This window comes from Amblyomma mixtum, chromosome 2, assembly GCF_055824585.1.
Source record: "Amblyomma mixtum isolate Tamu chromosome 2, ASM5582458v1, whole genome shotgun sequence".
NCBI lineage: Eukaryota > Metazoa > Arthropoda > Arachnida > Ixodida > Ixodidae > Amblyomma > Amblyomma mixtum.
The window spans coordinates 107,787,045-107,801,339 of NC_143013.1; the positions used below are offsets into that span (position 1 = coordinate 107,787,045).

The 14,295-nt window shown below is 50.5% G+C and overlaps 1 protein-coding gene across 1 annotated transcript; it reads right to left on the bottom strand.

Annotated features, from left to right (window-relative positions):
* Positions 1–8,634: 8,634 nt before the first annotated feature.
* Positions 8,635–13,432, bottom strand: LOC149360500 (uncharacterized). Its single transcript, XM_089572357.1, has 2 exons — positions 11,400–13,432; positions 8,635–11,094 (listed from the first exon to the last, which is right to left on the bottom strand). The coding sequence occupies exons 1-2, from the start codon at positions 11,631–11,633 to the stop codon at positions 10,246–10,248; spliced, it is 1,083 nt and encodes a 360-aa protein (XP_089428483.1). The 5' UTR covers positions 11,634–13,432; the 3' UTR covers positions 8,635–10,245.
* Between the last annotated feature and the right edge of the window lie 863 nt (positions 13,433–14,295).

The window sequence follows — 14,295 nt, forward strand, 5'->3', positions numbered from 1 at the left end:
TATCTTAGCCATCTTTATGTTTTAATAAAGCCGTGCGGTTACTTGTTTTGTTCACTGTAATATCTACATACAAATATGAGCGCACACAGAACTCTGAGGGTTTTATTCATGAACATTTTCTTACCTCGTACGAAAAACCGCAGATATTTGCAGTTCGATACAGTTGAAGGAAATATCGCTCTCGATCAAACAGGTAGACGAGGCTGCCTGATCTGAAGGTTCCACTTACCTTGTTGGAGACGCTTGTGCCACCTCCTTTGGGGTCGCCGATGCAGCACATGGAGTATGCGTCGAATTCTTACTTCTCGAAGAAAGTCGTTTCTGCGAACTCATTTCTAAAGCGCGAACGTAAGGGCCCGCACACACACATACACTCGGCAAGCACGAGATTGAAAGTATGTGTAAAAATTTGCAGGACGCTTTAGCTTAATCTTAAGAGTGGGGCGCGACAGCGTGTTGCAGCGTTGGCAAGGGGTCCACGGAACGCCACCGCCCGTTCGGCGCGACGCCTTGCCCGAAGGAAAGGAAACGACGCCTGTCTTTGAAATCTCGGTGGCCACCCGAACCGCGCCGTAAGGAAAGGAAAATGAAATCAAAATTGGTTTTAAGGAAACGACCTCTCGTATCTCGGTGGACACCCGAACCGCGCCGTAAGGGAAGGAAAATGAAATGGAAATTGGTTTTAAGGAAAGCAGACCATGCCTGTCTCTCTCATATCTCGGTGGACACCCGAACCGCGCCGTATGGGCCTTATGGAGAATGAAATGAGAATTGGTTTTAAGGAAAGGAAATACGCCTGTCTCTCATATCTCGGCGTACACCCGAAAGAAATGGACACCACAGTACGTCTCTAAAATACCCTTCTAACGCCACAGTGAATACGGTAAAATTGGTAAATTGGTTTTTGAGGAAAGGAAATGGCGCAGTATCTGTCTCACGTATCTCGATGGACACCTCAACCGTGCCGTAAGGGAAGGGAGGAAGGTGGGAGTGAAAGAAGAAAGAGAGAAAGAGGTGCCATAGCAGAGGTCTCCGGAATAATTTCGACCACCTGGGGATCTTTAACGTGCACTAACATCGCACAGCACACGGGCGCCTCTTGCGTTTCGCCTCCATCGAAAAGCGGCCGCTGCGGTCGGGTTCGAACCCGGCTACTCCGGCTCGGTAGACGAGCGCCTCACCACTGAGCCACGGCGGCGCCTTCATTCCGAACCATCGAGCTGGCGTGGCGGAGAGGTTAACGTGCGCGTCTCGCACTCCAGAGTGCCTGATTCGAATCCCCAAATCGACCAATTTTTATTAATTTATGCACCTGGCATTTTTCGCTCACGGCCAACGCCGCCGACGACGACACCGGCTTTTCTGCGACACGCGGCCCTTAACCTATCGCGTTAAAATTTCAATGAAACGTCACCGGAAATGTCAAAATCAACAAGGTGAAGCTTTTAGCGAGGCGGCTGTGAGTCTTTACGGGTATCTCTGCGATGAGCGAAGGGACAGAAGCATTTTCAAATAGCTTAGGCGCTAATCCGGAGGCGTTGTTGCTAGCTGCCTACACCCCAACGCTCACGCTAAATGCAAGCGTTTTGCGTGAATTTACACAGTTACATCTGCACTTTTGGTTCAGCGTATGCAAACGAAGACGCAGTGATAACTTCTATAACTTCACCTTAATAGCGCCCTCTGGTTCTAGAACAGGAACATTTTTTTCAACAAACCGACACTATTATTTTTATTACTATATTTTAGTATATCGATGCGGTGTGCAAATAGCATGGGCACAAATAAAAATGGCCTGGCTTAGCTTATGGTTAAGCCTAGGATGCGAAGCATACCGCCGGCGGAGGCTGCGCGTCCGCAAGCGAGCGCACGAGTTGAGCCCCAGCTTTCACAGCTGTTGTGACGTCAGCGCCCCTAGCGGAAGGAGCGGGAGTTCGGCCGCCGGCGGAGGCTGCGCGTCCGCAGGCGAGCGCACGAGTTGAGCCCCAGCTTTCACAGCTGTTGTGACGTCAGCGCCCCTAGCGGAAGGAGCGGGAGTTCGGCCGCCGGCGGAGGCTGCGCGTCCGCAGGCGAGCGCACGAGTTGAGCCCCAGCTTTCACAGCTGTTGTGACGTCAGCGCCCCTAGCGGAAGGAGCGGGAGTTCGGCCGCCGGCGGAGGCTGCGCGTCCGCAGGCGAGCGCACGAGTTGAGCCCCAGCTTTCACAGCTGTTGTGACGTCAGCGCCCGTAGCGGAAGGAGCGGGAGTTAGGCCGCCGGTGGAGGCTGCGCGTCCGCAAGCGAGCGCGCGAGTTGAGCCCCAGTTTTCACAGCTGTTGTGACGTCATATCACGTGGTGCGCCGATGTAGGTCAAATGGTAGCTACGCGGCCGCGCGCGGCGCAACAAGGAAGAGCTCGGTTGTGCGGCTAGTATGCTTCGCATAAAAAAATTGAGGACACACATGCTTCGCCTTTAACAATGGAACGCGACAGCGTGTTGCAGCGCTGCGAAGGTCTCCATGGAACGCCATCGGCCGTTCGACGCGACGCCTTGCCCGTTGAACAAGTCGCTCGAAGTGTGTAGGAGGCCTCTAAAAAAAAAACTCTGCCTCTCCCGTAACCGAGAGTAGAGTAAGCATGAAATGCTTACGGGCATAACACGAAGCGTACGCGGACACGACGAGACGCAGGCCTGACAAGAATGTATATGCAGCGCGTTCGAAACTGTCGAAAGTGCGTAGAGGCGAAAGCGTTTTCCGCACCATTTTAAGGCGAAAGCCTTTAATGTCTCATCGTTGTAAGCAGCAGTTGTCGACAGAGAATGTCACGCTTTTCAGTTGGTCGAAACGGTCGTGACGTCACAGTGCGCCAATTTCAAACGGGGCCAATTGTACTTTGGCTAGTAACCATGCAACCAATTGAAGGGACCATATAGTGATGCTCCAAGTAAGTGGGACTGAGCTTAGTTAATTGCTTAATTACCCAATTAGCCTAATTAACTTCTCTAGTCAGGCCATATAAATAAATAAAACCTAGTAAGAAATTAGTCGAGCTCGGGAATCGAACCCCGGTCTTCGGAGTGCGAGACGAGCATGCTATCCACTCCGCAATGCCAGCTCGATTGTTTGGAATGAACAAAGGCACGTCTAGTGAATACGGTGTCTTCGCTCACTGCCATCCTCCTCCCTTCCCTTCCGGCGAGGTTTAGGTGTCCACCGAGATATGAGAGAGAAATACCTTTCCTTTCCTCAAAAACCAATTTACCGACGAGCGAGGCGTAGAACCGAATGGGCGATGGCGTTCTATGGAGTCCCTGGCAGCGTTGCAAGACGCTCTCGCGTTCCACTCTTATAGAGGCGAAGCTTAACATCTTAACCACACATCAGTGACCACACTTTAGGTCAAAAAAGTGCACCCCCCCCCCCCTGAATTTTGACGGGTGTCCACCGAGATATGTGAGACAGTTACTGCGTAATTTTCTTTCCTCAAATACAATTTTCATTTTCTTCATTACGGGCCATCTTCGTCTTTCTTCTTTCACTCCCACTTCCTCCGTTCCTCTACGGTGCGGTTCAGATGTCCACCGAAATGACAGAGATTTACTGCGCCATTTCCTTTCCTCAAAAACCGTTGCGTTGAAACGGCAAGGCATCGCGCCGAACGGGTGGTGTCGTTCCGTGGACTCCCTGGCAGCGCTACAACACGCTGTCGCGTTCCACTCCTAAAGGCGAAGCTTAAGCTTAAGCTTAATTAGCAGTTAATTAGTATTCAGGCATTAATCAGTAATTAACCGTTAATTAGTGATTTGTCATCACTTAGTAATTAGTACTCAATTACATGTGACGCCACCAGTGCCACAGAAGCACTGAAAGTGGTGCGGAAAACGCTTTCGCCTCTACGCACTTTAGACAGTCAAAGTGCCCCCTGAATTTTGCATGTGACACTGGCGACGTCACCACTGGATTACGTCACACATAATTGATGACGAAGTAATGACAAATAACTAATTAGTGATTAATTACTGATTAATGGCTAAATACTAATTAACTGCTAATTAATGACGCTTAAGCTTCGCCTTTCGCGTACAGCGTGTTGTAGCGCTGCCAGGCAGTCCACGGAACGCCACCACCCGTTCGGTCCGATGCCTTGCCCTTTGAACGCGACGCTTTTTGAGGAAAGGAAATTACGCAGTAATTCTCCATCATCTCTGTGGACACCCGAACCGTGCACGGTACAGGAAGGGAGGAACGCCACCACCCGTTCGGCGCGATGCCTTGTCCTTCTAACGCAACGCTTTTTGAAGAGAGGAAATGGCGCAGTAATTCTCTGTCATCTCGGTGGACACCCGAACCGCGCCGAACAGGAAGGGAGGAACGCCACCATCTGTTCGGCGCGAAGCTACCGGCGTTTGTATGCCGATCGGAGTCGGCGTTCCTGGCCTGGTGTGCAGACGCGTGTGCGTATGGGCTCCGGCCATTTCTGCTATTTTGACCGACTTTTCACCTTCCGCCGACTCTTATTGTGTCTCCCGAAGTTCACGAAGGTGCTCGGCACCTGCCCAGCCCAATTTCGGGACCGGCACTCCGTTTTTGTGACCTGCATGGACACGTTTCCACCGAGTCCAGTGCCAGCCTCGCTAAGCCTACGGCCGCTGGCGATAGGCTCTGCTTCGCAGCCGGGCCCAGTGCTTCGCCAAGCATGGACGTCGTCACCGTGGAGGGGGAGGATCTAGCCCCTCAAGATTATATACCCACGGACTGGACCTACGTAGCCCGCTGCTACGAACGCGGCTCCGCCGCTTCTTCATCGAAACGCACTCCCAAGCCACCGCTGACGGAGACGCCTTCCGCGTCCGCCCAGCATACCGCGTCCCAGCAGCTACCTCCCTCCACGTCACGTAAGCTACCTCGAGGTGCACCGTCACTGCCACGTCTCCCTCTTGAAGACTTTAAAGTCATCATTCGCCCTCGCGGGGGCCTCAATCTGCGTTCCTGGGGCGAGAACGCTCTTCGCAGAGCAATCACCTCAAGCCTTCGTTTGACGTACTCCGATACCGCAGAGGACCGCCTTCGGGTGAATTTCGTTCACAACACCCTCACCTTTAGCACCCCGAACCGGGACCGCGCCATCACTTACACGAAGCTACAGGAAATCATCCTGGGCCCGACAAGCTACCCAGTTGCCACCTATTTGGCCCCACCAGGCGCATACGTCCGAGGTATCATTCACCACCAGTACGTGGATGAGACCCAGGAGGAAATCATGGAGTACTTGATACCCCAGAATCCAGAACACTGCATTCTCTACGCCCGCCGTTTAGGCAAGACCCAATCTATTGTCATCACTTTCGCAGGGACAAAGGTCCCCCGCCAAGTCTCCTACGCAGGAAGTGCTGTGCGCTGCTACATCTTCAAGAACAAAGTGGAAGCCTGCCTTAACTGTCGCAAAACGGGACACCGAGAGGACGTTTGCCCGTCTCCCAAGCTCTCCAAGTGTCCTCACTGCGGAGTTTGCGACCCTGACGAAACCCATGAATGCACCCCCACTTGTATAGTTTGTTCTGGTCCTCACCAGACTGGTTCCTCCAAGTGTAAACGCCGCTACAAAGTGCCTGCTGCCGTACTGAAACGCCAGCTACAAGCTGACTCAGACAGTGCCTCCACCTCCCATCGTTCCCGATCCCGGACCCGTCGCCAAGGGTCTGGAAACACCTCGGCCAAAATGGATTCTAACCGCTCCTCCTCCTCTTACCGGCGCTCCAGCCGGAATCGCTCCCAGTCCTTCCCACCCCTGGACTCCAAGTCGTCTCCTCACCGAGAGCCCTCCACGAAAAACCAGGTGAGCTGGGCAGCTGCGGCTTCTCACTCTCAGCAATCTCAGTCTCGTGATTCAGAGCTGCAAGCCCTGCGCGACGAGATAACAGCCCTTAAAGCTAGCAATCATAGACTGCAACAACAAAACGCTTCCTTAAAGCGTCCACCCTTTGCACCCGATCCACCACCTCAAACAAATGCCAGTCTACCACTTCAACCTGTTCCTACCATCTCACCTCAGGCGCCCCCATCTACTCCCCCGCAACCCAAAGATACTACCTCTAGTCCTCCCTCTACGCGGAAAGCTACCTCCCGCTCAGAACGCTATGTTAATTTTGCCGACCTTGAGGATTTTGAGGCTCGCCTAGAGGAAAAATTAGAGGCTAAAATTGATGCTAAGCTCGAAGCGAAATTTGCTGAGTTCTCCCAACAAATCCAACAGCAAATGCTCCAGTTCCAACAACAAATGCAGCAGCAAATCCAACAACAACTTAACACCCTCATGCAACAGATCCAAACACGCGTCACAGGCCTTGAAGCTAGGGGAGACGCAACGGCCGCCCTCCACACGACGCGCGTTAAACCATACGGTCGCTTGCCGCACGCTCCCACCACCCTACCCATTTTAGCTTTACCCACACTTCACCATGGCGCCCCGCCACCTACTTAATGTGTGGCAATGGAACTGCAGGGGGTTTCGCCGCAAGCGAGGCAACCTGCAGCAGTATGTCCAAAGTTCTGACACCCCCCCTGATATCATCGCCCTTCAGGAAACTCATGGCCCAGTTAAACTACCTGGCTATAAACCATACTCCCCCCTAGATGTCACCACTCCCGACACCGCTATTTTGGTTCAACGCAACCTGACAGCCGTCCAACACTCCTTAGACGACGTTGGGGTAGACTGCGTCTAGCTCGAACTCCTCCCTCGTAAAAGGGGCGACCAAAGCCTCTTCATTCTTAAGAGGGTTCACCAGTGGCAGTGTCCATAGGAAATACATGGGAACTTTCAGAAGCTATACCGTGTCTAAATATGGCTCGATTTTCATGAGGTTTGTGGCAGCGTTTTCTTCTTGAATGAATAAAGGAAATGTTGCGGGCAGATTTTATTGTTTAAGTTTCACTTTTTTACCAATTAGACGCAAAGTTCCAGAAAAATGGTGCTTTTAGATATGTAGGTCTTTCATGTCATCTCGTGAAAAAACCAAGCCAAAAATTAAAATTTCGTCCGCAACATTTCCTCCCTTTTTCTTTCTTGATTGTTAAGACACGATTTTTATCCATATCGAAGTTAGTGTTAGCCTTTTACAGGCTCTGAAAGTTGTGTATGTATTTTCTGAGGGGATTTGAATTTCGCGCCAAAATTTACTAGCGCGGCGTGGCTCCATCTGGCGACAGAATATTTTGTCGCTACTGCACTCTACCACCAACTTCTTGCTTGTCTGTGTTCGTGCGCATGCGTTTTTCTTAGAACCCGGACGAACTTCATTTCTTTCTTTCCTTTTTTCTTGCTTGGGCTGTATTTCTAAAAGATTCCTGCTTTTCTTTTTTTCTCGAGCTGGTGGTGCTAAAAAGAAGTGAGATGCAAGGCCACACCTACAAGCTACCCCCCCCCCCCCCCCCCCCCCCACACACACACACAGTAAGGCACTGTTTGCACCAAAACGCAGGTGTGTCGAGTTATCCGGCCAAAAACCGGTTACTGGGTTCATGTAAACGCGCCGTGTCGGGTCAGGAGTCGGGACCAGTCAACTCCGCGCAAAGGGGTAGGTTGACTCAACTCCTCCCTGCCCCGATGTGCTTGTAAACGCTGTCGAGCCGAAAAAACGGAGGGGAAAGGATAAGCGCGAAATTGTTTTTGCTTGCGCCGTCGCATCTCCGAAGCAGCGGTGGCGTGCCTCAATCTTGGATATGTTACCACTGCTCGCTTGCAATGCGAGGCTCGAAGCTTGGTGTCGCTGCAGTTGAACCGGTCTTCACTCGCTAAAATCGAGTTTATGCAAACACGCGACGTCTGGTCCTTCTTTTTACTTTCTTATTACCAAAAATTTCAGGGGGCACTTTGACTGTCTAAAGTGGGTAGAGGCGGAAGCGTTTTCCGCACCACCTTCGCTGTTTCTGTGGCACCGGTGGCGTCACATATAATTGAGTACTAATTACTAAGTGATGACAAATCACTTATTAATGGTTAATTACTGATTAATGCCTGAATACTAATTAACTGCTAATTAATGCCTTTAGGAGTGGAACGCGACAGCGCGTTGTAGCGCTGCCAGGGAGTCCACGGAACACCACCCGTTCAGCGCGATGCCTTGCCCTTTGAACGCAACGCTTTTTGAGGAAAGGAAATGGCGCAGTAATTCTCTGTCATCTCGGTGGACACCTGAACCGCACCGTAGAGGAAGGGAGGAAGTGGGAGTGAAAGAAGATAAAGAGGAGCCGTAATGAAGAAAATGAAAATTGTATTTGAGGAAAGGAAATTACGCAGTAACTGTCTCACAAAATTCAGGGGGGCACTTTTTTGACCTAGTGTGTGGTCACTGATGCCCCTAAGAGTGGAACGCGACAGCGTCTTGCAACGCTGCCAAGGAGTCCATAGAACGCCATCGCCCATTTGGTTCTACGCATCGCTCGTCAGTAAATTGGTTTTTGAGGAAAGGAAATGTATCTGTCTCGCATTTGTTGGTGGACACCTAAACCTCGCGGGAAGGGAATGGAGGAGGATGAGAGTGAGTGAAGACACCGTATTCACTAGACGCGCCTTTGTTCATTCCAAACCATCAAGCAGGCATGGCGGAGTGGGTAGCATGCTCGTCTCTCACGCCGAAGACCGGGGTTCGATTCCGTTTTATTTATTTATATGGCCTGACTAGTAAAGCTAATTAGGCTAATTGGACAATTAAGCAATTAACTAAGCTCAGTCCCACTTACTTGGAGCATCACTATACGATGCCTTCAATTGGTTGCATGGTTACTAGCCAAAGTACAATTGGCCCGGTTTGAAATTCGCGCACTGTGACGTCACGACCGTTGCCACCAATTGAAAAGCGTGACATTTTCTGTCAACTGCTGCTTACAACGATGAGACATTAAAGGCTTCCGCCTTAATAATTACAGTGTTGTAGGCGTTACCGAAAAAAAGTAACTAAATACGTTACTCGTTACACTAAAAAAAAGGAACGCGTTACCGTTACCGAAAAAAAGTATCGCACGTTACTTTGCCGTCACTCCATGGCCATAAATTTTAATCAGTGCGTCTTTGCTGTAAGAACTCAAGATAACAGTTTTATAAAGCTCATACCTCATATAATTCCAACTTCACAAAGAAAACATAGCTGAACTGAGCAAATTTACAGTAATTCTGGTGTGCTTCTGCTTACGAAATTACGCGGAAATTGTGTAGCAACAAAGAAATGTAAATGTCATAGTTCCTGAAAAAATATATTTGCGCACATAAAAATTTTTTTTTTTACTTGAACCTTCGTAATTATCGCAAAAATGCGAGTGTTTACGTCAAGGTGTTCAAGGTCAGCTTCGCTCGCTTAGGAGCTCAATAACGAGAAACGTAGCCGGAGTTGCAGATAGAAACAGCTGGTTGACTGCGATCCCCTTTTGTGTGCTGTACCATTGTACTCTTTCCACGGCTCTCTTAGGGCCATCTTGAAGTAAACTGGCGACATTCCTGAGTTTTCTCAGAAGAGGGAACTTCTTCCACAAAGAATGCGAGAGTGTCACCTGGGAACGAGACACTGACTTACAGATTTCTGCAAATGGTTCATTGGTGGCTTGGCATGCGTCCACTCTTTAGAGAGATGTGTGTGTGAGTGGTTTGGGGGCGAAGACAAGTTTGTGACTGCGTGTTCGTGCTTTTTTTTAGTTGAGTGCGTCGTCAAGGGCAGGTTTTTTTTTGGCATGCATGCGAGCCGCAACAAGGGTCGTCAGAACACCGGTCGTCAAGAACACAGGCCGCACTCCTTCACCACGACGTTGCACTCATTTTCGATTTGCTTGAGTGCTAAGCACTCGTGGTCTTTTCCATACCGAATCGCTTCGGAAGTTATTTCCTTGTACAGGATGTCGCCAACTGTCCGCCCACATCCCGTCGTTGGTTTCATTTTACAAATAGCACCAAACAATGATGCTGTCAATCTCTTTCGCCTTTCTTGTTTCCACAGAGTGCATCCACTCTGCTTCGACGTTGCTCGCTGCAGGTCTTCGATGTTGGTTGCTGATAGCGAAAGCGATTTCAGGAAGGTGTCGGAAGTAGATTGAAAAGCACCGGGCTCCATGTCTGGTAAGCCGTAATCAGCATCGGCACCAGTATGTCGCTCCTTTTCTCTGCGCTTGCAGCGTGAAGTGGTTGGTATCTTCTTTTTCGGTAGCTTTCGCTTTGAATTCCTCCTAGAAACTATCGCCTTCACAAATGATTCTGTGCATCCTCCAAGCTGCCCTCCCTAAATCCTGCGCGCGATTTTTTCGTGGTATGTTCCTCGGCAGTTGAGCGATAAGGAGGCTGCAAAACACCTTGTCTCGTAGGATCTTTTCAAACAATAGTTTATCCTCTTTCCTCCTACAAATTTCGCCACAATGGAGTTGTAATGTTCGGCAGCATTGTTATCGACGTCCATTATTAGGCTCGCCGTGTTTGCAACCACTCTGCTCATGGCAACACAAATTTCTTCAAAGATGCCTTTTTGAACTATTTCAGGAAATATATTTTCTTCTCCCGCTTTGCTTCCGGAACAGAAGTAATCAGCGCAGTTAGCGTGGTCTCCGAACACATGATTTGGGCCGTTCTTTATGTCATGAGCAAGACGGTCTATTTTTTCAGAAAACGATGCCTCTTCAGAGCTTCTAACTTTTATTGCTGTTGCAACTCCATGCCGTAGGCGAACAGCTGCTTGGAGAATAGAGTTCTTTAATTTAGGAGGAATTTTTTCTAGCCGCTTCTTCTGAGCGATCTCTCTTATTTTTGCTGCATAGTTTCGAAGTAGGTGGTTCCTGCACTCAATTTTTTCAACCCGCTGGTTGCCATACGGTGCTGCTGCTACGATAGATCTGTAAGTGCTGGAATCGCCATCAGCAATAAGTTTTGTATATTTGATGCCATGTAGCTCAACGCTTTTCTTGAAGCCTTCCACCACAATAGCTTGCTCCATGCTTGTTGAGCTTCCCTGCCAGTTCTTGTGGCACTGATGCTGTTTCGGGGTGGCACCTTGTGGAGTCCGGCCACACATTGCGCATATCTTGTTTTTCACGCCAAGGTACAGGACCTTTCCAGTTCTGTGACCAACGATAGCAGCCTGAAAGAGTAAGACCAATATTAGTCAAGAAGCTGCCCTACTGGCTGCACTGCTAATCGCTCGAACATATAGGTATTTCAGCTTATCATGCCTGCTATTCAAGTGCTACTTTAAAACTACCTCTAGGCAGTTTGATGCCTTTCGATCACAACGGTACATAGCCCCGTGTACATGCAGCTAGGTTATGAAAGCGCGGATCTTTTCCATACCTCCCCAATTAGCCGAAAGAACAAGTGGGAAATATTTCAAGTACAAAATGCAGCGCTTTTTACCGCTATGGCAACTAAATAAATTCGTGCACTCACCACGCCTGACGGAGCGTCATATTTGTTCCTGTAGGATCTCTTTGACCACGCACCATCTGCGATGACTGCTATCGTGGGTGTACCGTCACTGTCAATGTCGCCGCATTCTCTTGCCAGCCTTGCCTCCTCTGCGCCCGCTGTTTTCATTTCCTCCCAGGCGGCTTGATTGAGAATGTTGCCAACGTCGTCCTCTATTTTCGTGTAAGTGTCCGATGACATTCTTGGGATGTTCATAGACGCAAGCAGTTCGTTAAGGTTTGAGAAGCCACAGCCAATTTACATTATTCCACACACCGCTGATGTGTTTATATCGCCGCAGCCGCTGGAAGCTTGCGCATCAGATGGCGGGTCTGTGTGGATGACATCCTTCCTTCGGCACATCCTGCATACAAGAGTCAACGTGCTTCGTAGACCTTGCTTTCTTTCAGACACACAGTCCATATCCGCCAAAGTGCAGTTGAAGGGAACATGGAGGGCGGTCTTTTGCAAGCTGGTCAACAGGTACTGAAGGCTAACAATGCGCCGCCCTTGAATTCCAGCATTTGCACTGCCGCTCTTTACGGTGGTGATCGCGGGACCTCCATTAGCAATATCTTCGTCGCACGACTCTGTTGTGCTCATCACTGAAGATGACAGGGCACTTCCTGACACCTCGGATTCTTTGATGGGGGCTTCAACGTCTGCCGGCCTTGGGTTGTGCTCGTTGACTTCTGGGGACGCAGAATCTTCAGCAGGGTGGGCAAGGTCGCCACCATAGAGGGGATAGTGTGTTTTGCACGTAGGAGGTTCGTTATCACGAGCTTGCCTCTTTCTGGTGTTCGCAATCAGTGCACCTGCACGTTTACGCTTCCCGTACCTGAAATTCTTTGCTGGCATTTTCTGCTGACTTGTTGCCTGCTGGTATTCAAGCACCTTGAGACAAATCAGGGAACAAAGTATGGCGCACAAAAGTGCCACAAGATGATGGCTACCGTCAGAACAAGCCAAACTCAAGCCTTGTTGGTGCTGAGAAGCGGAAGATGGGTGTCCGGCCCTGGGAACGCTCGTACGAGACTAGGCAAAGTAAGCTGCACGCTGTCACTACAATCGAGGACATCCTTCTGCAGCTAGAAGGCTACGCGGGAAAGGGAAGAAGACCAGCCATGAGCCTTGTGCTTGTAACCAGCCGGAGGGACGACGCTTACAGCAGCATGGTCAGTGCAAGAATGAACCACTGTTTATTGAAGGCACAGCTTTTATAGGCACGAGCAAGAGCGCTGTACCGGAGGGACGACGCTTGCCGGCGTTCTGGGCGAGCCGAGCGGGACGCGTGCCGGCGTTCTGGGCAAGCCGAGCGGGACGCGCGCCGGCGTTCTGGGCAAGCCGAGCGGGACGCGCGCCGGCGTTCTGGGCGAGCCGAGCGGGACGCTGTAACCTACTGCGCATTACTGTTGCGCATCGGCGCGATGCAATCACTGATGCGCGGCACTGATACGAACACGACACGTGTCCGTTACAGTGCTAGGAGCTCCTTTCTTTCCTTTTATTTAGAGACTGACTACATAGGTGTTCAACACAATGGAACCTTTTCCGGGTAATGTCCTGCGGATGCACCAAGCCATTTTAACCGACCACACCTGTCTGCTCAGGCGAAACCAGTCACCCCACCTTACCATTGTAAAAGAATTTTCGCAGAAAAGACTGAAGGAAGCTTAGGCGACCCAAACCAGAAACGCTAAATTGGTGGGTTACTGGGAAATGGTCCATTGTATGACCCCCACATCCTTCTGTGCTCAATGGCTTGAGAGGGGGGTCAACTTTTTTGTGCTTCGGTCTCTGGAACCTTGGCCGCATACCTACAGATAGTTCTGGGCTCTACTTTGTGTACGCGGAAGAACGAATACTTTTTTTCGTGTCGCGGTGTAGTTTACACACCTGGAGGGGGAATAGAACTTCCCTCCTTTTTGGGGTACTCAGGTGCTGCCATCTATCGACAGAAAAAGTTCAAATCTGAGTTGCCTTGTAGCTGGTGAGCCCTCTTAACCTTTATAGCCCTCCAAGAGACAGAAGACGCAACTTCACCACCCTTCTTTCCCGGGTCAACAGGCTTGCGCACCATTCTGGTCTCCTCATTGTAGGAGATTTCAATGCCCACCACCCCGCTTGGGGTTACCGCACCGCCAACCGAAAGGGTAACACTCTGTGGTTGCGAGCACAGGAACTGGGCTTCACCCTTGTTACTGACCCTCACACTCCCACCCGCGTAGGAAACAGCGTTTCTGTTGACGCTTCACCTGATCTGACATTCTGCAAAAACGTACGGTTCGATCAGTGGCTGAACACTGGGAATACCCTCGGCAGCGACCACTATCTCCTCGCGACCACCCTCAGCATGTCCCCGTTCCGCCGGAGAGGTCGCCCGACCCTAATCACGGATTGGGACAAGTTTCGTTCCCTACGTGCTCAGAACGCGCCTACCCGGATTAATAACCTGGACGAGTGGATCTCCAAACTGCAGGCAGATGTCTCTGCTACTACTCAAGGATCACCTATCACGGCTGATCAATCCAATACAGACAGCCGTCTCCTCCACCTATGGCAGGCCCGCGAAAGCCTTCAAAACCGTTGGAAAAAAGAGCGCCACAATAGAACGCTTCGGCGTAGAGTAGCTCAGATAGACAAACAGATTGAGGCGCACACTATCGCACTGACTACCCAGCAATGGGGTCAAGTTTGTGACAACATGCGTGGACAGCTCGGGCTAACTCGCACCTGGCACCTTCTCCGTTACCTTTTAGACCCAGACGGTTGCAAAACATCCAAACGAGACACCATTTCCCGCATAGTCCATCAACACCCCGGCTCAGACCAGGATCTTCTCGATGAACTTCGTGTACGCTATCTCAATACTACTTCC

What these genes read in the sequence shown, in the direction of transcription:
- LOC149360500 (XM_089572357.1), bottom strand. Translation starts at nt 11,633, where the DNA reads ATGAACATCCCAAGAATGTCATCGGACACTTACACGAAAATAGAGGAC. An exon ending in ATGACGCTCCGTCAGGCGTG is followed by an intron (nt 11,095 to 11,399) that starts GTGAGTGCACGA and finishes TTACTCTTTCAG; the next exon opens with GCTGCTATCGTTGGTCACAG.